This window comes from Balaenoptera borealis, assembly GCF_965194805.1.
Source record: "Balaenoptera borealis genome assembly, chromosome: 3".
Taxonomy (NCBI): domain Eukaryota; kingdom Metazoa; phylum Chordata; class Mammalia; order Artiodactyla; family Balaenopteridae; genus Balaenoptera; species Balaenoptera borealis.
In genome coordinates this window covers 153694413-153716782 of record NC_138866.1, presented here as the reverse complement: position 1 = coordinate 153716782, position 22370 = coordinate 153694413, and the positions used below count along the sequence as shown (strand labels likewise).

General features: G+C 44.7%; 1 protein-coding gene across 11 annotated transcripts in view; it reads left to right on the top strand.

The window, feature by feature from the left end:
• The window catches only part of ENTREP2 (endosomal transmembrane epsin interactor 2), a 396616-nt gene that overhangs the window by 349309 nt on the left and 24937 nt on the right, over positions 1–22370 (top strand). For all 11 annotated transcript variants that reach the window (XM_082386093.1, XM_082386091.1, XM_082386089.1 and 8 more), the window contains one exon: positions 15845–15952. In XM_082386093.1, coding sequence (XP_082242219.1) covers positions 15845–15952 — 108 coding nt within the window. The remainder of the gene's footprint in view (positions 1–15844; positions 15953–22370) is intronic.

The following is a 22370-nucleotide window of genomic DNA, read 5'->3' as shown; positions in this document are numbered from 1 at the left end:
AATCTGCCTGGGTTTTAATCAAACCACTTTCACTCACATTTAACCTCTGGCGGGAAGGGGGTGTTAAAACAAGTAGCAGTGGACAGAACCTTCAGGAAGCAGAAAAACAGCAGGATAGGAAAAGGAGGGCAAACGTCAGAATTCTTTTCTCCCATTAATTGAACGGTGGGAACAACAATATAGAATTTGTTTAGACCACAAAAGGGCATTCGGGGCATCTAATCATTCCTGGGGCTATTTTCCTTAAGCATTCGTGGACGAGGCCTAAAAGTCCTCTGCTGAATTCATTCCCTGGTGTTTTTGAGCAGACGGAGGTCCTCAGGTGACTGGCCATACATCATGACCATAGGTGATGTTTATCGAACCTCGCTGTGTGCTGAGCATTGCTCTGAGCCCCTCACATCTGGGAACTCATTTCACCTTCACAACCCTGTGAGAGGTAGATACCATCATTCCCATTTTACAGATGAGGACACTGAGGCACCGTGAAATGAGACAGCTTCCCAAGGTCACGCAGGTCATAACGGTGGAGCGGGTTTCATGGCCCGGCTCCCACTGCCATCTGCAGTGGACACGTAGGCATGCTTCCCAGGACCACGGCTTAGCCACAGGGCAGTGGACACACATGCTCAGAACAAGCTTAAGCCCAGTGAGAAAACGGTTACCTTCTGAATCACCAAAATTAAACTATGTTCACTGTCTTTTAAAAAAATTCTTAGAAAATCGATGAACCACAAATTCATGTATTACATATGTGAGGAGCAATTAGTTCCTTGAACAGAACTTTTATGAGGCATAAGTTCCCTTTATCAGCAGGCCAGGCGAAGGGCTGCAGCATGGTGTGTGCTCTGCCTGTAAACCGGTCTGTGAAGGGAAGGTCTTGCTTTACAAGGCGGTGATGAAGTTTTGTGGCTCCTGTATTAGGTGTTTCTAGTTTTGACAGACTCCCGGGAAAGGGGAATTTGTCCCTTTCTTGCCAGCTGACTAAAACATCAGTGAAACATCATACCTTCAGTTCCATTCTGTCATGCAAGGAGTAAACTGTCCTTTTGATACATGGAAAAAGATGATACGAAATCAACACTGACGTGCAAGTGATGTGACCCATGGGCATCACCTAGTGATGAGGGCACATCCTGAAACTCAGGGCCAGTGCCTGTAAGCCAGGCAGACCTGCAGGTGTCTTTTATTTAGGAAATAGCAATCTGAACAAGCCCTCACTTGCACATTTTTCTTCCAGGGTTGATATTGTCTTATCTTGCCTTCCAAAATAATGCTTAAAATAAGGTCTACTACATTTTCTTGAATCTTAAATATTCCCACATTCATCAAAATGAAAGAGCAGGATTTTCTTTTCTTTTTTTTGGCTATCGAGAGTAATTTTTTAAAAAATATATTATAAAAGTTACTTTGTTTTTACTTTTTTTATAAATTTATTTATTTTATTATTTTATTTTGGCTGCATTGGGTCTTTGTTGCTGCGTGCAGGCTTTTCTATGGTTGAGGCGAGCGGGGGCTACTCTTCATTGCGGTGCGAGGGCTTCTCATTGTGGTGGCTTCTCGTTGCGCAGCACGGGCTCTAGGCTCATGGGCTTCAGTAGTTGTGGCACGCGGGCTCAGTAGTTGTGGATCGCGAGCTGTAGAGCGCAGACTCAGTAGTTGTGGCGCAGAGGCTTAGTTGCTTCGAGGCATGTGGGATCTTCCTGGATCAGGGCTCGAACCCGTGGTAGGCGGATTCTTAACCACTGCGCCACCAGGGAAGCCCCCAAGAGAGTAATTTTAACTGTAGAGTTTTCACTTATAAATAGCTATAATCAATTGTGTACTTGCTAAGAAAAGAGATTCTAAGACCTATTTTAAAGCAATTAAAAACGTAGTTAACATTTGAAAGTAATTAATATAAATACAAGTAGTTATTATAACTGTTAAATACCTGAAAATGCTTCATAATGTTTACAGATAAATAACTTACTCATTTTGGTCGTGTTTGTCCCCAGAGATGAACATTATGGGTGCATTTCTGAATTGACTGAAATAAAGGCAAACGTGATAACCAGTCACAGAAGACAGCAAAATGAATGGTACCCAACCTTCTCTGAGGCTGGTGACTTCCTCCTCTGCATTCCAGAACCCCTCATAGTGAGCTAATTGGACTTTTACATTCAGCTTTGCACACGCCTGGCAGAAGCTCTCCCAGGGGGGTTCCCTTTGCCAACCCCTAGGAGTTGACCTACTTTACTTTCAAATCTGGGCCAGTCCACACCTCACAGATGAGACAGTCAGGCCACAGAGCAATGAGAAGACTCTCAAAGCCACACACCCAGCAGGAAGAGAGCGGGGCTGGAGGCTTCCAGTCTATGGATCTTCTGTGTGGTGTGAACAGGAGGTGATGGGAAGAAGATCAGGGAGATTTGGGGGCGGGGGCCTTCAGTGCCATCTCCTATCATGGTCATGTAGAGGCTGAGGGACTGAACAGGGTTGGCGCCTGGGGACGAGCTCAGTTGGTCTACAGCAGTCCTGGCGCCCAGCATTCTCCTGGACCCTCCTGCTCCGCCACCTTCCTGGCCACTTGCCCAAGCCTGGGAGCTGGAAGGTAGAGAGGCAGGCCAGTGTCCCCAGGGCCAGAGCTGGACGAGGTGGACCTGGAGCTGGTGCTTAGAGAGAACGGGAGAGCGCTGCCCTGGCGGCGAGGCAGGAAGGGGGCAGGAGGGAGCGGAGATCTGATCAGCTGCGTGGACATCCCTATAAGCTGGGAGGAAGAAGGGACCCTGCAGCTCTTGGAGCGTGCACTGCCAACGGGCAGGAGTGGCCACTGGGGACTGGGGAGGCCACTGCCCAGTCCAGGGCAGACAGGCGCGGCCGGGGCAGAGGACAGATTCCGGGTGAGCTTGGCAGCTGCACTGACAGATGCCACGGAGGGCTTGGACGTGGGGTGTGCAGAACGTGTGGAACCAAGGGTGATGCTAGGATTTTGGCTTCACCAACAGCATGGATGGCATCGCCGTGGAGCAAGAATAGGAGTCTGTGTTCCTGTGATCCTCTCTGGTCCTCCCCCACCCTCCCTGCCCCATCCTCCCGTCGCCCCAGGCTCTGCTCGCCAAGCCTCGGGAATGGGGATCCTACTCCAGAGATGGATGTACCTCTGCATCCATCCCTGCTGGCCTGTGCCAGGTGAGACCCCAGTGCCCCTCCTCAGGGGGTCTGGACCCTTGGACAGTTACTGCGGTCTGGGTCCTCCTTTCCCACAGCGTCCTCGCTGGCTGACCTCCCTCTGTTCAGATGCACCCCCTCCAGATGCCCAGATGACTGTGTAGCTGTCCTTCTTGGCGTTAAAGGACAGTGGTGCCAAGTGGATGCTGGATTAATACGGCGCTCACCCAGACAGAGGACTCTAACTGTGACCGTCTTGCATAATCAAAGCTAAATCGATAGCCTTGGGACTGTGTGGATTTATACTGTCAACTAATTGATTCCTTCAAGGCTGAGATTTTCTTTTAAGCAGGCTCAGATCTAATTGGCCCTCAATTCCTAGGCAAAAGAGGTACATTAGGGGTTGCTTCTGCTCTTTATGTCCTGGGGAAGTTATTTTGCAGTAGGACATGAAGCCCAGTAATTGAAGTCAACTGAGGTTCACGGAAATGTGCCCCACAGCCACCCTCGAGGACCTTGTCCACTGTGGTCAGTACTGGTTTCTAGACCTTAGCATTCAGGCTTATAGATGACAGGAGTGTTTTAACACAAAAAAAGATTCTAAATGGCTTTCCAATAAGCATACAACATAGTGTCAAAAGTTGCAAAGTTGTTGGTGTTTTAAAAAATTTTTTTATTTAATTTTTATTGGAATATAGTTGATTTACAGTGTTGTATTAGTTTCTGCTGTACAGCAAAGTGATTCAGTTGTACATATACATGTATCCACTTTTTTTTTTAGATTCTTCTCCCATGTAGGTCATTATAGAGTAGTGAGTAGAGTTGCCTGTGCTCTGCAGTAGGTTCTAAATCATTCCACATGGAAACAGAACACCTCTTGGAGCATTGTTATTTGAAGTAGGAGCACTTAAGTCACTTTAGCAGTACCTGATCACCCGCTCTGCCCCCGGGGGTGTTGGGTCCCCCGCCTCGCAGAGCTCCTTTGGGTGACTGAGTCCTTAGGCGTCACTGCCTCCAAGGTACCGGCAGAATCTCCTTCTTTAAATTATGCAGCTTGGGCTGCCCCTCTGACTTTCTGGTCACGTCCAGGTCCGGACATGGAATTTGGTCTCTTTCAGAGCTTCCCTCCACATGCAGTTTGGATGCCCCATTCTTGTGAGGGGGGACCTGATCCCTTTTTCCTCTTCTGCCCCAGCACCTGTGGACCGAGGTCTGGGACATGTCCATCCTGCCCGTCTTGGGTTCTGTCCCTCCGGGCATTGGCAGGTGAAGGGATGAGGGAAGCAGCCTCTTCTGTCGGGCATGGGTCCGCCCTGCGATGGTCTCCGTGTAGACGGTGTGCTGGTCTCCATGTAGACGTGTGGTTGGTTTCCTGTGGGGTCAGCTCCGCCCTGTCCTTCCCCTTATTCAGAGGGTCCCCCCTCCCCCTCTCGTCTTGACAGCAGTCCGCACCCCTCACTGACGGCCCCCGCTCTGGGGCTCTCCAGGAACCGTGTGGATGTTGAGCCCCGCCCTCGTGGGCATCCCGGTCCCCTGTGTGACCACGGGGAAGCGGTGCTCCCTGCCCAGTGCCTCTTGCAGGGCCTGCCCAGGATGTACCACAGTGGGCAGCTCCTGACCCCAGGGGCTGCACCCGTGCCCTGGGTGGAGTAATGTGCCTGCCCCTGGGTGCTGGCCTAGCATGTTGATGTTGCCAGTGGAACCTTTTCAGAACTAGGTATGATGTCAGGAACAGGCCAAACTTCCACCCCCATCACGTGGGTTTGACAGATGCTCATTTCATAACCCTTGGCTGCGTCTGAGGCCATGTCCACGGTTGGCAGCTTCCTGCTGCCTTGGCTTTCTCGTCCCAACTTCAGCACCAGCTCCAGGAGCCAGTAACAAACCACTGGTCTCTGGTTTTTCTTTGTTTTTTTGTTTTGTTTTGTTTTGTTTTTTTGTTTTTTTAATTTTTATTTTATATTGGAGTATAGTTGATTAACAATGTTGTGTAAATTTCAGGTGTACAGCAAAGTGATTCAGTTATACGTATACACGTATCTATTCTTTTTCAAGTTCTTTTCCCATTTAGGTTATTACAAAGTACTGAGCAGAGTTCCCTGTGCTATACAACAGGTCCTTGTTGGTTATCTATTTTATATACAGCAGTGAGTATATGTCAGTCCCATACTTCCAATCTATCCCTCCCCTGGCATTTTATTTTTTTTCAAAGCATTTGTTTTAGAGTTGCTATATTGGTGGATAAAACAACCGAAACTGATCATAGCCGAGAAAAGTTCTCTGCCTGGAAGATTGGTTTAAAATTTTGTCATCTGGGTTCCCCCCCACTGCCGTCACCGATTTTTATTTTGCTTGGCATTTATTTGAGAAAACTTGTAGCATTAAAACTGATCCTGAATGTCGAGACTTATGACAGATTCCCACAGTTATTCTGAGAATTTTATATAGTAAACCTTAGGGCTTTTCCTCAACACTCCATTGATTGAAAAAGAAGCTTACTGAATATTTTCCATTATGAAAGCAATAACTGACCATTGCGTAAGTTTTAAAAACTAAATCGATAGATAATTGATGGATCATAGAGAAGTAGATAGATACATAGATAGACAGGTATATAGATAGATAAGCCTGCAATGAATATATTCTCTTCTAGACTTTTTTTCTACAAAAAATGCATTTATACATGTAAAAAATTTAACCTAAAACAGGAGCTTTATTAATACTGTATTAGCAACTTTGCTTTTTTCAATTAATCATAGAGATAGTTGATAGATAACTATGCTAGGTATTGATAATTGGTTATTTCTCTTTGCCCCAGCCCCCCTCCTTTTCCTGTCCTCCTTTGTCTGGCCTCGCTTTGGGCCCTCAAGCTGGTGTCTGCATTCTGCATCACCCAGACTCCCTTCTCTCTGCATCTGGTTGGGTTTGCCCAGTGAGAGGCACCAGCAGGAGATGGGAGGATGGAAAGAGAGGTCAGGCCATCTGTTTCCAGCCTCCTCCTCTCACAGGCTGTGAGTTTTTACCTGCTCTGGTGGAGGGACCCCTCTCTGGGCTCTATTTCTGCTGGATCCTAGGAACCTGGCTCCCTCCTTTGTACCTGAGGTGCTAGCCGCTCCCTGCTGCTGCTGGTTTGGGGTGTTCTTTGTGGGTTTGCTTTTCCCTGCACAGAGATGACTCATTACCTTTTCTTCAGCCACTGAGTGTGCCTGCTGTGTGCTGCGGGGACCAGCTGATAGAGGTGGTGGTGCGTGTGCGTTGATGTGTGTACAGATGGGGCTCTTTCTTTTTTTTTTTTTTTAAAGGGAACGCTATTTATTTATTGGCTGTGTTGGGTATTCGTTTCTGTGCGAGGGCTTTCTCTAGTTGCGGCGAGCGGGGGCCACTCTTCATCGCGGTGCGTAGGCCTCTCACTGTCGCGGCCTCTCTTGTTGTGGAGCACAAGCTCCAGACGTGCAGGCTCAGTAGTTGTGGCACACGGGCTTAGTTGCTCTGCGGCATGTGGGATCTTCCCAGACCAGGGCTCGAACCCGTGTCCCCTGCATTGGCAGGCGGATTCTCAACCACTGCGCCACCAGGGAAGCCCGGGGCTCTTTCTTTTAAGCAGATGCACTGTAGGAACTTATTGCGAACATTTCTTTCCAGGCAATATTTAAGATACACAGAATGGTCTGAAAAGTGACACAGTGAACCCCCGCACGTCAATCATGTGAGTTAGACAAGAAAGCATCGTCAGCTCAGTGGAAGCGCCTCTCCCCTCCCCCTACCCCGCTCCATCTCATTTCCCCTGCGCCTTTGCTGTTCATCATATATTTGTGTCTCTAAACAGTGAGGTTAGTTTTTGCCTGGTCTCAGATTCACGCAGACGGTGTTTATTCTTTTTGTACGGATTCACCTTTAACTCCCGCCTTTCAGGGGGCATTTGGTGACAGTCGTCCGTTTGGTGGCAGGACTCTGGTCTATTTCCTCTGCTACACAGTCTTCCATTGTGTGGATAGACCAACATTTATTTTCCCTTTCCCCTGTGGATGGAGATTTGGATGCCTTCAAAGACGTTTGTATCACCAGCAGCGTTGCTCTGCATATCCTTGTATATGTCTGCCTGGGCACCTGTGTGAGCATTTCTCCAAGAGACATTCCTAGGAGTGGAACTGCTGGGTCCCGGGCCTTAGGCATCTTCTACTTTATTGCGAATCGCCAAGTTGTTCTGCAAAGAGGTTGTGTTAACGTGCACACCACCGGCTCTCCATCAGGATTTGCATTTCCCACATCCTCACCAAGCTTTCTCCTTCTCCCATTCTGAGGGGAGGAACATGGTACCTCATTAAGTGAGTTACACGCATCCCCTGACCACAGGGAGGAGAAACACAGTCTCATGTTAAGAGCCATCGTGTTACTTCATCCTTGGGTTAGCTATTCATATCTTTTGCTATTTGCATATTGGCTTATCTTTTTATTTTTTATTTTTAGAGATTTCTTATATATTCCAAATACTAATCCTTTCTTGACTGTGCATATTGCAAATATTTCCTCAGTCTGTAGACCTTCTTCTCTTTTTTTATGGTGTCTTTTTTCATATAGAAGTTTTAACATTTCCATATAGCTGATTTTATAAATCTTTTCCTTTATGATTTGTGCCTTTTATATCTTGTTTAACAAATACACTTGATTCTCTTTATTTGAAGTAGTTATTTCTATGAAGCTGCAGCAACACTGCATTAGTGAATACAGGATCATTGCTCCCAGGGGAAGTACGAGGTGAGGACCCTGCAAGCCTCTGGTCACAACATTTTTATCAGCTAGTCAGTACAGACCTTGCTTTATGTGTGCTTATTGTTGATTCATTAACATTGAACTTGAGGCCAACAGCACTGTAACTCATACTTCAGCAAAGCTTATCTGACACATGTAAATAGACCTGGAAAAGGACACTTGTTTATAGTATGAGTTAAATGAGAAGGCAGAGGTTGCCTGGTTCAACTTCAGCTGAGAATATGCCCATCAGGCAACTCAGATTTTTTGCTGCTCCACACATGACCTCGAATGACCCCAGAAGTGCCACGGGTTTTGATTTGGGGGGTTAGAAATAAATTTTAGCAAGTAGGTGAATTCGCAAATATGGAATTCATGAACGACGTATGAGACCTTCTGCCAGCATTCAGTAGGTTTTCTGGGAGGATTGTTCCACATGTAGATGTACTTTTGACATATCTGTGGGAGGAGATGAGCACCACGTCCTTCTTTTTTTTTAAATTTTATTTATTTATTTATTTTTGGCTGTGTTGGGTCTTCGTTTCTGCGCGAGGGCTTTCTCCAGTTGCGGCGAGGGGGGGGCCACTCCTCATTGCGGTGCGCGGGCCTCTCACTATCGCGGCCTCTCTTGTGGCGGAGCACGGGCTCCAGACACGCAGGCTCAGTAATTGTGGCTCACAGGCCCAGCTGCTCTGCGGCATGTGGGATCCTCCCGGACCAGGGCTCGAACCCGCGTCCCCTGCATTGGCAGGCAGACTCTCAACCACTGCGCCACCAGGGAAGCCCCACCACGTCCTTCTGTTCTGCCATCTTGATCTCTCCCCCAGTTTACTTTTGTTTAATGTCTTCTCAGTTTAACGGCCGCGACCTGCTGTATAGCGTTGGATAGAAGTGATAATGGCCACCATCCCCATCTCCTTCCTGGTATTTTCTGTAGAGTTTTTTAAGTTAAGGGAGCTCTCATCTATTTCTAGTTTATTAGGAGCTTTTAAACTAGTGTTGACATATCAACTGCTGTTTTGACATCTAATCTTAATAGATTATCATATGGTTTTTCTCATTTAATGTGGTGAATTCCAGTAGGTTATTTTATGTTAGAACATTCTTGTAACACAGGAATAAACCAAACTCGGTCATAATGTGTTTTTAATACACTATCGGATTTAACTTTGCCAGTATTTTGCTTAGGATTTTTGCATTTAGGTTCACAAGGAAGAATTTTCCTCTCTTCTTTTTTTCACATATAGATTTGTCTTTTTGTTTTTTAAAAATAGTCAGTTATCCCAACACAAGTTATGTAATGTGCCACTTTTTTCATTATTTTAAGGATCTATATCTGGACTCTTTTCTGTTCCTTATCAATGTCATACTATTCTGTTATTGTAGATTTATAATACATTTTGATGTGTGCAGGACCCTTCTTCTCTTCGAAAAATCTCTTGACAAAACTTATTTTTAAAATTCACATAAATATAGGATGATTCTTTGTTTGATCTTATTTTAAAGCTAGAGGCTAATTAGGATCACAGTGAGTTTTTAGAAATCTAGAATTTATAGGAAATATGTATATTAATATATGTATATATATAAAAAACTGTTATAACTATATTTTATGGAATACCTGTGGTAACCAGAAAGAAAATACATATAAAATTAAACAAAAGAAAAAGAGAAAGGAATCAAGACCTATCAATACAGAAACAAGAAAAAAGAAAGGATGAAACACAAAGGAAGACAGCAAGAGATAAAAAGAGAGAAAACAGTACTACAAGACAAACAGAAAACAGTTAAAATGGCAATAGTAAATCCTACCATATCAATAAAGAATGTAAAAAGACAAAATCCTCAATAAAAAGATACAGAGTGGCTGAATGGGTAAAAAACCAAAAACCAAGATCCAATTGTGTACTGTCTACAAAAAAACTCAGATTCAAGGACACACATAGGCTGAAAGTGGAGGGATGGAAAAGATATTTCATGCAAATGGAAACCAAAAGAGAGCAGGAGTGGCCATATTTATATCAAAGTAGACTTTAAGTCAGAAACTGTCTCTACAGACAGAGATGGTAATGACATAATGATAAAAGGGTCAATTCAACAGGAAGATAAAGCAATTGTAAATATATATACACTCAACATCGGAGCACCTAAGTGTATAAAACAAATATTGACAGATTTGAAAGGATAAATTAGTAATACAGTAATAGTAAGAGACTCCAATAATCCACTTTCAATAATGGATAGAACATCCAGACAGAAAATCAATACAGAAATAGTGGACTAGAACAAAATGAACCCAGCAGACTTAGACACAGAGAACTTTTCACCCAACAGCAGAAGAATACACATTCTTCTCAAGTGCACACAGAGCATTCTCCAGAATAGATCACATGTTAGGTCACAAAACAAGTCTTAACAAATTTAAGGTGATTGAAATCTACTAAGTGTCTTTTCCGACCACAATGAAATGAAACTAGAAATCAATGACAGCAAAAAAATGGAAAAATTCACAAATATATGGAAACTGAATAATATACTCTTGAACAACCACTGGATCAAAAAATAAATCTAAAGGGAATTTTAAAAGGATTAAAATATATGTGTGTGTGTACATCCCCTCCACCCCTGCACACACACCAAAGAAACATATTTTTTGCCTGAATACTCATCCTTGAATACTGGAAAAGTGGCAAATAGTTTCCTTGACCTTCAAACTTGATAGAACTGTAAGAAAATAGTCTATGAGTTATAGTTATTTATACATATTATAATTAGACAATCTACATTCTTCAGCTAAAGGCTAAAAGCTATTACTTCAGAGGGCAGAGGACAGGTTTTGAATTCCCAAATAAGGTGCAGTTGTGCACCATTGTGGAGAGTGTGTAAATTTCCTCATGGATCTTTGCTCAAAGTTAAAAGTGCCTTTGAACAAATAGCACATATTGTGTGAGGAGCAAACCTGGCCTCTTGTAGTAGCATTTGTGTTGTTGATGGTACATGAGAGGCCAGAGCAAGGCTAAAAATTCTTAAACTTATAGGGATTCCAGGTAGAATGTTTGTGTCTTGAAATTACAGCTTTCACAGATTACCCCATGCATCAGTTATCTTCTCCATGTGACAGCCTAATTTTAGCTCCTTTTGTAGGATCAGTATTCCAGCCAGCCCCACAAAGAACTGCTTTCTAGAGACAAATTAAATGGCAAATGGCATGTGATCTGTTCCAGGATGGGCTCATCACTTGAGAAATTTTATGAAAAATGGAAGTCACAGATTTTCCACACACACACACACACACACACACACACACTGATCATATGACCAAGAGTTTTTGCAGAATCTTGATGTAAGACTCTGAAAAAAACATTATTTCAAGGTGATGATAAATTTTTCTGGTGTGTGGTTGGAAATTTGGAAATTAAGCCTGTTATTTCCTTCTAGTCTAAACTGAAAATTTAGAAAAGAATAATGAAATATCCCATACATTTTTCAAACATATATTTACCAGACACCTATTTTGATGAGATATTCTACTATAAAGACTGGTCTCTGCTCTAGTTGAAGAGGGAAACATGCTGTCAGGAATTGTGCAGGGTCTGAGATTTTACTTGCTTTCAAGCCAACAAACTAGCCTGTTAGAATTTGCTGCTACTTCTCTGGCAGAAGACATGAGACTCCCGGTTCAGAGACAAAGGACTTTCACACTCATGGCAAAAGCAGTGGCCAGAGCTTCATGCTGGTCTCTGTCAGTTTCTCATGCCCCTCAAGTCTCAGGGAAAGATGCAAAGGCCCCTCATGGATGCCCACACATGTGGTGGGCATTACAGAAGGGGAACACTGAGCTTGGAGAATCTGCTGCCTTTGTAGCGAGCCTCCACTTTGTCCAGTGGACATGTTACCTCCTTCCTCCAGGATGCCTGTTGCAAACAACCCCGGGAAGTGGTCTGGGTAAAGAGTGATCAGGGCATACCCAAGTTCTTGACTTGGCCTTTCCCACCTTGGACAGAGAAGATGATGACAGGCGTGGTTTCTTTCGTCAGGCTCCCCACCACATCCACTGACCTTTCCTAACATCCTGTTTTTCCACATTGAACTCCAGTTGTTGCCATGAAAGACCCCCTAAGATAGTGATTACTGTGTCAAGTAATTGGGAAGCTTCAAGAGGATAATTCTGATAAAGCCCAACCCCATCCCTTGTAATTATAACACATGTACAGTTATTGTTAGCCATGGGTTTCATCACTTATTTTTTACGCTATGAGCCTTTCCTCATCTTCCTTCATTATACCTTGCCTAATAACAGTCTCCTCTGGAATCTCTTTTTTATTCAAAGAAACAAAAACATGTTTTAAAAAAAAACTGGTGAATTAGCTAGTAGTAATGAATATAAGACCCTTTGTCCTCTGGACAACAGTATTTTCAACAAACAGGGGAATCAAAATCCTAAATTTTGTATGTTTCTTAATGCGTAATTTCTCCTGGCTGTCACCCTTCTCTGTTGTGTTGTTAGTATTCGGAATTTACTCGTCTTGGAGAGAATTTTTAAAGAATTTATCATTCGTAGGTTTCCCTAAGTATCTCCTTTAGTTTTTGTTTCATACTTGATTCGTTATAGACATGATTTCCTGAATTGTGTTCGAGGAAGTATGCAGAGTGGCCAGCAGCAAAACTCAGGATCCACCATGCAAGACCCACCTTGTCCTCATGCTTGCCATTTTGAATGACCTTGTAAAGAGATTTTATAGAACTTGGATTTCAGTGCTTGTCCATCAAAGGGCAGAGGTAAAGGCATTATTGAAGCCAGAAAGAGAATTCTGAAGAAACACATAGACACAATTCCAGGTGTGTAGTTATCTAGCAAAAAGCCATGCATTTAAACAGCTAGAAGAAGAAAAAAAGAAGTCTTTTTGGTGTGTGATTCCAATGAATATGCTCCATGAGACATAAAGCAGTGTTTGCCTCATGACGCTTATTCAAACAAAAGGTTATGATTTGTGTTTATTTTTTGTGACTAGTTTTACTTGGTTGCAAATGAGACTATATTCAAAATTAATGTTACTTTCAGAAGGGCATTCACTTCAACAGTCAGCACCAACTATGTCCCAGGTTTTGCAAAAGGTCTCTCTATCATTTGTGAAAACAGGTTGTGTTATCTCTTTCCCAACATCAAACATCTTCAGAAGTATCCCATTGCCTACAAAATAAAATCCAAACATCGTAGCCTCTTCCCAACCCCATCTGTGCCTGCCGTTTCCCACAATTGAGCTCCCATCCTACTCTGTCTTTAGCAACTTCAGAGAGGACACTTGAGGTGGCCCTAAGAATGTTACACATGATACTTAGATGAGCCTAAGAGCCACCAAGAGCTTCTGGTCAAGATAGAGTTACAGGGACTGGATTTAAACTCCCACCTGAAACAAGAACAGCAACAAAAACCTGACAAAATATGAAGACATTGAACATCAGACAGTAAAGGACAGTGATCCTTGAAATATGGTCAACCAATGAGGGGAGAGTCTCCAGGGGACCAGTGCAGGATGGGGAACTCAGGGGGATCCCTGCAGACTCCCTAAGTTGGGGAGACAGAGCTGAGGGTCTGAGGGAGACCGAGGCCTGGGGTTGAGAGTTCTCAGGACAGAATACAGGAGGGGAGAGAACCCTGGGATCTTCAGAGGGTCCCCCTGGAGAATTCAGTTGAATGCTGTTTAGCCGATGCACATGAAGAAACTATTTGAGTCTGAGAAAAGGATTAGAGGTTACAGTGTCCAGTACTCAGATTTGGGAGTAGCAACTCTTCTCACATTTGTTCAGGGTTCTCAGAACACTCTGACCTCAGGCGTGGAGAATAATTACCCCTAAGCTGAGACTTGCTTCGGTTCTACCTAACAAATCTCCAAAACATGACTCTGTTCTCTGTATTCACATTTGCATGGTATATTAACTTTGTCCTCTGTAATATTATCATAATCACACCCTTTCTGGCTATTTTACAGGCAGTCTTGAGAACAAATGAGCAGGTTCTGAGGAAGGGGATTGGGCAAAGACTTCTGTAGTCACACCAGCCTACAGAAAATTGGGGAACTTTCTTAAAGGATGCTATTGATTAGAACACATGGGTTCAAGTATCCATGAGCAAGCCCTGTGCATGCTCCCAGACTAGACCATCATTTGAAACATTTACAGTGTTACAGTTAACATTTCATGTTAACGAGGAAATACAATGAGTATGTCCCACCTCGTCTTGAGGATTTGTCAACTCCTTGATTAGAAAATTGAAACTAACCTCGTTAATACCATGATCTTTCTGGTGAAAGATCCATTTTTCCTAATAATTTTTTGAGTATTTACAGTATTTTCTGCATTTATCGTATGAGTATTGTATGAGTATGTATATTGAAGGACATATAATTATTCTAAATCTTTGGTCATTTTTGTGAATCATGGTTATTCTTTTTTTCTATTTCTGGCATGGATTTGAGAGTAAATTATCTAAAGAAGAATGAATTGTATTTGGATAGTTAAAATTCTATGAGTGAACCCTCTGAGAGCATAAGACAAAGATATCTCATCTCAGCATCTTATTCATCTTATTCTTATTCATAATACTTGAAATTCTAGCTAGTGCTAATAGGCAAAAGGAAATGAAAGGCATACAAATTGGGAAGGAAGAAATTAAACACGGAAGAAAATCCCGAGGTCACAGGATACTAGATAAATACAAATATTGATACAAACCACATTTCTGTATTCTAGCAATGAACATGTAGAGATCAAAATTAAAAACATAAAAATAAACCTTAATCTAAACCCCACACCTTATTCAAAAATTAACTCAAAATGAATCACAGATTTAAATGTAAAACGTAAAACTATAAAAACTTCTAGAAAAAAAAAGAGAAAATCACCACGATCTAGGACTAGATAAAGATAAGTTGCAGACTGGGAAAAAAAATTTGCAAACCACATATCTGACAATGGACTAGAATCTAGAATGCAAAAAGAGCTCTCAAAACTCAGTTAAAAAAGAAAAAAAGGCAAACAATCCAGCTAGAAAATGGGAAAAGTTATGAGCAGAGACTTTACCAGTGAGGATAAACCGATGGCACATGAGCACTTGAAAAGATCATTAGCTGTGAGGGAAATGGAACTTAAAACCACAATGATATATCATTACACACCTATCAGAATTGCTAAAATAAAATAGTGATATCAAATTCTGGCACGGAGGCAGAGAAACTGGATCATTCATACATTGCTGGTAGGAATGTAAAATGTTTCAGCCACTCTGGAAAACAATTAGGAAATTTCTTATGAAACTAAACATTCAGTTATCATATGACCCAGCAATTGTACTTTTGGAAAAGTACAAAAAGCAGGGAGAGAGAGGTGAGTGTGTCTATAAAAGGGCAACACGGGCGGGGAGGGTGGATCCTTGTGGTGATGGAAATGTTCTCTGTCTTGACTGTATCATTGGCAATCATGGTTATGATATCATGCTATAGTTTTATAAGATGCTACCATGGGGGAAACTGAGGGAAGGGTATCCAGGATCTCTCTATGATTTCTTACACCTGCAAGTGAATCTACAGTTATGTCAAGAAAAGAAGTTTAAAAAACTTGGAATTCTTATCAGAATTTTCAGTTACACTTTATAATCGACAGAGATTGCCCACCTACTCAAATGTTGGCAATTTGAAGATTTTCTTAGACAGTGACTACCTAATAATTATCAAAATTGTAAAATACATCACTTAGTATCTAAGAGTAATTTGATCAACCATGTATAAACCAAGAATAAACAAAAGTGTCTATAAAAGGCCAGTTTTGATGATGAAAAAAGAAACCCACAATTGACCATCCTCATCCTGGACCTTGACGGCAACGCCGAGGAGGCTGCCATCTGCGTTGCCAAGATGACGCTGACGTCCTCCCGCATCTTTTCCCACAGGAACTGCTCTTCAGCGTGTGTGCCCTCAACGTCCTGTCCACCATCGTGTGTGCGCTGGCCACAGCCATGTGCTGCATGCAGATGGTCTCCGCTGACGTCCTGCAGATGGTGAGTGGTCCCCCTCCCTCCCCAGCACACGCAGAATGGCAGGCTCCAGCCCCCCCTCCCCAGCCAGTTTGAGACCAATGTATCATGGACACTGCTGGCTTCCATCCAGAAGCCCCGAGGGCAATAAGCCCCGACAGCGCGTGGGGCTTGGAGATCCTTGGAGGTCACTCCATGCTGCCCTCTGGAAGACAAAACTCACACATTTGGTGCCACTGATGTATTTATTTTAGGTGTTGTTGGAGCTCCTTGTTGACAGGGTCCAGCTACCATCACGTGCCTCTAGAGAGCCCCGGGTTTGTGCCCCTGAGTAATTTTAGCGACAGTCCTGTAGCCTGAGATGTCCTCTAGGCCCGGCACCTCCAGAGCAAGGCTCTGTTCAGAATTCACTTTTAATAAAGGAAGATTGTTTAGAAGATGAGTTCTTCTCAAATTGAAAAACTGCTCCTCTGTGCTTTGCAGATTTGCTAATTAACTCTGAGCTCAAAATCCAGTGACAGGTCACTGGCCAGCCATCGTTGGAACCTCTGGCCAGGGTCTTAGAGAAGAGGAAGTGCTGGTCCCCAGGGGAGTGATAAGGCCAAGAGCAGAGGTCACACACTTATTAATACATGCTCAATAAATAATGACGGCTCTTCGTTATTTGTGTGAATGGAACACAGCCCACTGCTCAGTACGTTACCACTAAAGTCAGCAAATAAAGGGAAAGTGATGGGAAGACATTGCTGTTCATGCTAAGGGTAGGAACCCTGCCCTCCCTCTTCCCCGTGGCCCCTCCAAGACCTGCCCTGCCTCCCCTCCCCAATGTTTTCAGCATCTCATGAAAAAAAAGGCAAGTTTTTCTTATAGGAGCCTGTTTGATTTGTTGTTTCTCACCCACCCCACGGCAGTACATCAGTTCATCAAGATGCAGGGCCAGAGAGCATCATTACCCAGGCGTTAAAAATTCATTGGCTCTAATCGTGTGCAGCCTCTTTCTCCCTGTGTACATCCACACAGCTGTCACAACCGCGCCGACCTTTGCGAGAGGCGGCAGTTTTCTGAAAGATACCTAATTAAGCAGTTCTTCAGCAGCGATGAACTTCAGCCCTTGCTCGCCGAGGCCTCGTGTTGGCGATTCTCTCCAGCGTGTGGTGTAATGGAAGGTTAAGTACTGTGGGGCTGCGGTCACCTCAGCAGATTTTACTCTTGATCTGGAAATATCACACCAATTTGGCCAAACTAACAGAACCACAGGGCTGGAAATGCTGAAAGTTTGTATTCCCTAGGTTTTCAGAATTAAAATGGAAATTACCAACTAAGTAAGAAGAAAGTGTGTCGTAGCTAAAATAGTGTATGTGGTGAAACGTAACGTACAGGTCATTGTCAGTCCTCCGTGTAGAAAGCGAGCGGCCTGGCATCCTGGGTCTGAGGTCAGCTACATCTGGGTTGGGGTCCCACAGCTTTTACCTATGAACCTCCCTGAACCTCATTTTTCTCACTCAGGAGGGGCCCTGTTTAAATATCTGGTGAGAACTCAAATGTGAACTATTTTGATTCTTAAATACGTGGAGGGAATACGTCCCGGTTTGTTATAGGGACATCGCAGCTGTGACCGCAAAGGCAGTGGTGCTCGAGGTACTTTATCAACCAGATGTAAAGTATGGTTGCAATTACAACAGCTGCCATTAGAACCCCTGGCTGTTTCATGGCTAAGTATTATACTTGGTGAGTAAATTTGCTTCAGACCCCTGGCTTGGAAATAGAAATCAATGAGTTTGCTGCTGGTGTGTTCTTCTCCTTTTGTGACCACGGACTATGGAACAGACCAGGCTCTACTCTCCTCAGAAGGCTGGTTACCCCACTGACCTGCAGAGCCACCGGGGAGCCCATGACTGTGGCACCCGTGGGACCAGCACCTGACCTTGGGCACATCACCACCCATTTGTCCCAGTTTCCTCTGCTCTAAGTAAGACTGTTTACATCCTACTGTCCTCATAGGGCCACTGAGAGGATGACTTAGATAACGTGTCAATGGGCTTTGGAAAAGCATGGTGGCCACATGGAGGTTGGCTGTTACCACGTGGGTCAGGGGCTGCGCCAGCCTGGCCACACATGCTGTGTCCTTGGAGAAGAAGTGGGACAGCCCAAGGGGGTCATGGTTACACCCTGATGGATGGGGCTGGTAGCTATGTTATCCCTGAGGATGCCTCAGAAGCCCTTGTTAATTTTTTTACAAGTCTTTTTCTCCCCCAGCTTTATTGAGATATAGTTGACTTTAATTTTCTTACTTCATATTGTTAAACTCTTTAATTAAAGAAGTAACATAGGATCATTGAAACAAATAAAATATAGAGGTATATAAAGAAAAAGTTGATCATCTCCCCTCCCCCACTGCATTCTCCTGAGAACAATTTGCAGTGAACCTTCCCTTTGTTTCTTGATTTCTGAAAATAGTCTATCTTCCTTTTTTCCTCCCTCCCTCCTTTTCTCCATCTCTCTCTCCTTCCTTCCCTTTCTTCCTTCATTTATTCCTTCTTTTTTTGCCAAAATGGGATCACACCACGTATATTACTCTACGACTTAATCTTATAACCTGAAACAATCATGGCCATCCAGCTAAGTCAATAGAAAGAGAGATGTTTGAATATCTGCAGTGGTCCATGAGATGGAAGTCACGTCCGTTATTTGGCCATTTCTCTATCCGAGTTGCTACTTGTTTTTGATTTGGGTTCTGTCTCTGCCTCTGCAAATGGTTCTCCTTGTACATACAGTTATAACTCTATTGACCAACCTGTGCTGACCTGACTGGCCAGCCAGCTGCGGTTCTCCATCCCGCCTGGAAGATGCGCTTCCTGCTGCCCACAGCACACCCCCACTCCCCGCAGCCTCTGCAGTTCACCCACGTGCCATTTCTGCTCCCAGCAGTTGGGTCATCAGCTTTCCAAGGGACAGTTGTATCTATCCCCAGACCAGTTTAGGCCAGTGGTATGTGGACTCTAAGTGCATATTCTAGTTCTACATGAGCCAATGAAATATGAGTGCAAAAAAGAGTTATGTCTATTACAACAAAATTGAGTGCTCTGGAAAGAGTCAGTGAAAGAGGGTCACTAAATATATTGCCGTCAGTTTAGAAGTGGGTCAGACAACTCTAAGGGGTTGGGATAAAAACTGAAAAAAATCGAAGGGGTGTCTGCATACACATTGCTTCCCAAGTACCTTTATGTTCTGGCTCTGCTGTAAAAACACAGAACTGGAAAGTCAGAGAATGTCTTACGGGTGCAGTTTATGCAGGAAGAACCACGGGGCACCCATCAGCAGACTGTGACTCACAGCAAAGGCCTTAGCCCACGTGGAAGGAACCCATAATTTTATTCTTATTTTTGTGGACCAGCATTTTGGGATGATTAAGAGTTTGGGGAGAATTCATATAATGAATGCATGTCTACGTGAGATGCAAATTGTTATGTCTATTGTCAGAACTTATCAAGCTGAATTCCTCTCATGTGTTTGGAAATAGTGGCAAAAGACCATCTGATGATAAAATTCAGTTTATTGATATAGTTTAGTGGAGAAAGCATTTACCTCCAAAGTGTCTATAATCTCATATTTTTAGTTTTATTTCCTAAGTGTAATCTCAGTTTTCCGTTAAACTATTTTCCTCCCCACTTACTTTCTTGCCAGCCACCTAGCCTCGGGGACGTGGTCTGCTATTACCTGCATCTCCATTTCGCATACACTTGTTAACTTCATCTTTTATTACAGTCATCTATGTTCTCCACTCGTCCTATGCCTTGTAAAGTAGAGCTGCTTCAGAAGCTGCAGGCAGGGTACTGTGGCCGTCACAGACACGCTACTGTGGGCTTGCCCACGGAGCTCGGAATGGGTGCTGGCCGGACAAGGAGGGATGTAGTGCCCCCTGGGAGCCCCCAGATCACTCAAGTTCACCTGTATCTTCCCCTCTCCAGTTCTCCCCACTGAGGCCGGCCCTCCTCTGACCCACAGTGACCTTCCTTGAGGTCTGGGTTCAGCAGAAAGGTCTCTGGGTTGTAGGTGCTACTTACCCTATCAGATCAGGACCAATAATGGGTGTCTGCTTGACCTAAAAAGCCAGCTACAGCAGACAATCATAAAAATGATACATACCATGAACATTTTATTTTGGCTTTAAACATGCAAATGAGCATTTGTCCCCCAGTCTTGGTTTGGGGCCATGATCTTCTCTTTGATTATGGGTCTCTTTGGTGTATCAGGTTGTATTTACTGCATCAAATTCATGGAACTCGCAGCCTCTATGATTTCCAGATTTAGTTCCTTTTGATTGGAGTCAGACAGGTGAAGCCATCTGCATGCAGAACTCCCTGGATATTTTACGATTCTTCTCCACTCTGTTATGACTGCCTGGCCAGGACCTACCTTGGCAGCAATTTCTGCTTAGCTATCGAGTCTTTCCAAAGCCTTCAACTCGGTTTTCACGGAACAAGCAAGTTTTCCCATCTGCATTCATATTTCATTGCAAATTACAGTAGTAACTAAAACTGGTCTGAACCTGTTTGAGGAGGCAGCCCTGCTCACCCAGGGGTGGCAGGACCAGAGAGCAGCAGGGTGACCGGGGCGGGCATCACTCCAGTGTCCAGAGCACAGGGGGAGAGCTCCAGCTCACCAACAAGAGGTCCATTCAGAAAACTTTTACTGTGGCAATAATCCTGCTCTTTCTCCCAAGGCTAGCACGTGCCTAAGATGGATCCTTCCTCCCAGAACAAACCCCTGAGAATGGGCTTCTCCCCAGCAGGGTCTAAAATGCAAACTCCTCTTTTATGGATGATGAGGGTTGGGCGATGATGCCCATGCCAGGTGTGTGAACACCTCAACCAGGTACCAACCTCACTTCACTCACCAGGCACAAGTGTACCTTTGTCAGCACACGGACCAACCGGGGCTTTTACAGGTGGCCCAGGGCAAGCACAACCCCCTGGGAAAGAAGGGATGCTTCCGGGCACGTTTCCTCCCCAGCGCACCCAGATGCAGGCTCGGCTCTGCGCCTGGCCATCACCCTGCAGATGAGGGGCCGAGGAGGGTGCGGGTGGGCAGCAAGCATTTCTGTGGGTCCTGAAGGATGACCAGGAGGTTGCTGGGTGAGAGGAGGCTGGATCTGGGGAGAGAGAACAGCCTGAGTTTGGTACTTGGGGTTGGTTCAAATGCCAGATGGAGGAGTTTGGGGCATCAGTGCGTTAGTGGGTAAAGAAGCTGGAAAGTAGGTGGGATTCAGGGAGCAGAGGTCTCGTAAAAGAGTTTTAAAAGGGAGTGACCTCATCACGTTGGATTAAACGTAGCTTTTTAAAAAAATTTTTATTTAATTAATTAATTAATTTATTTGCTTCGTTGTGCTGGGTCTTAGTTGCGGCTCGTGAGCTCCTTAGTTGTGGCATGCGAACTCCTAGTTGCGGCATGCATGTGGGATCTAGTTCCCTGAGCAGGGATCAAACCCGGGCCCCCTGCATTGGGAGCATGGAATCTTAACCACTGCGCCACCAGGGAAGCCCCTAAACAAAGCTTTTTAAAGCAGAACAAGAGGAAGAAGCCCAAGGCAGAGAGATGATTTAGATGCTTCCGCAAGGAGGAGGTAACCTGGGGGCTGCCGGGAGGTGGCAGTGAGGGGGTGTGTGTTCACCTGTGGAGTGGATGCTTATAGAGCACCTGCTGGGCCCTCGGCGCCAGCCCCCATGATGGACCCCGTGGCTGGGGCCCAGGAGAGAAAAGGAGCTCGACGTAGCTCATACGGGGAGCTGGTTGGCCAGGGTTGGAAGGCAGAGGAGCAAGGAGGGCCTGGAGGTTACACAGAGACAACAGCAGAAGCTCTGCCCCCCTTAGAGCTGGAGGGCATAGGGGAGGAGGGGCAGGAGCAGTGACAGGAGCCCCCCCGCCCTGCCGCCTCTGCACCAGGCTCCCTCTCGCGTCCCCGTTGGCAGAACCTAACAGGACGCCAGCTGCAAGGGAGCCTGGGACCGTGGGGTGCAGACCTTCAACACCCCTGTCTCAGAGCAGAGTCCAGAGCTGGTGACCCTGGGCTCCCATACAGACGCTGCCTCATCAGACAGATATTGAGGGGTGTCAAGGGAGATGTCGGTGTGACTCACGGGCCTCCGGCTGTGGAAGCCAAGGAGCCGGGGTAAATGCCGCTGAGTCTGACGTGCTTCCACGAAGACAGGCCAATGCCCCCCCTGGAAAGGCCATCTGGAGTTTAGGGCAGAAACGGAGATGGTCGTTTAGCCTTTAAAAAGCCTCCTTCATGTGGCTGCATTGACTCGTTTAAACCTGCTAATAGGATTGCCTGGACCTCCTCACCTCTCTCATTTCTGGTGGGATTGGATCTTCCACAGAAAAGCGCTTTGGCTTTTGCATTTCACGCTTGAGTATGTTATTGATTTTTCTAATTTCTGAT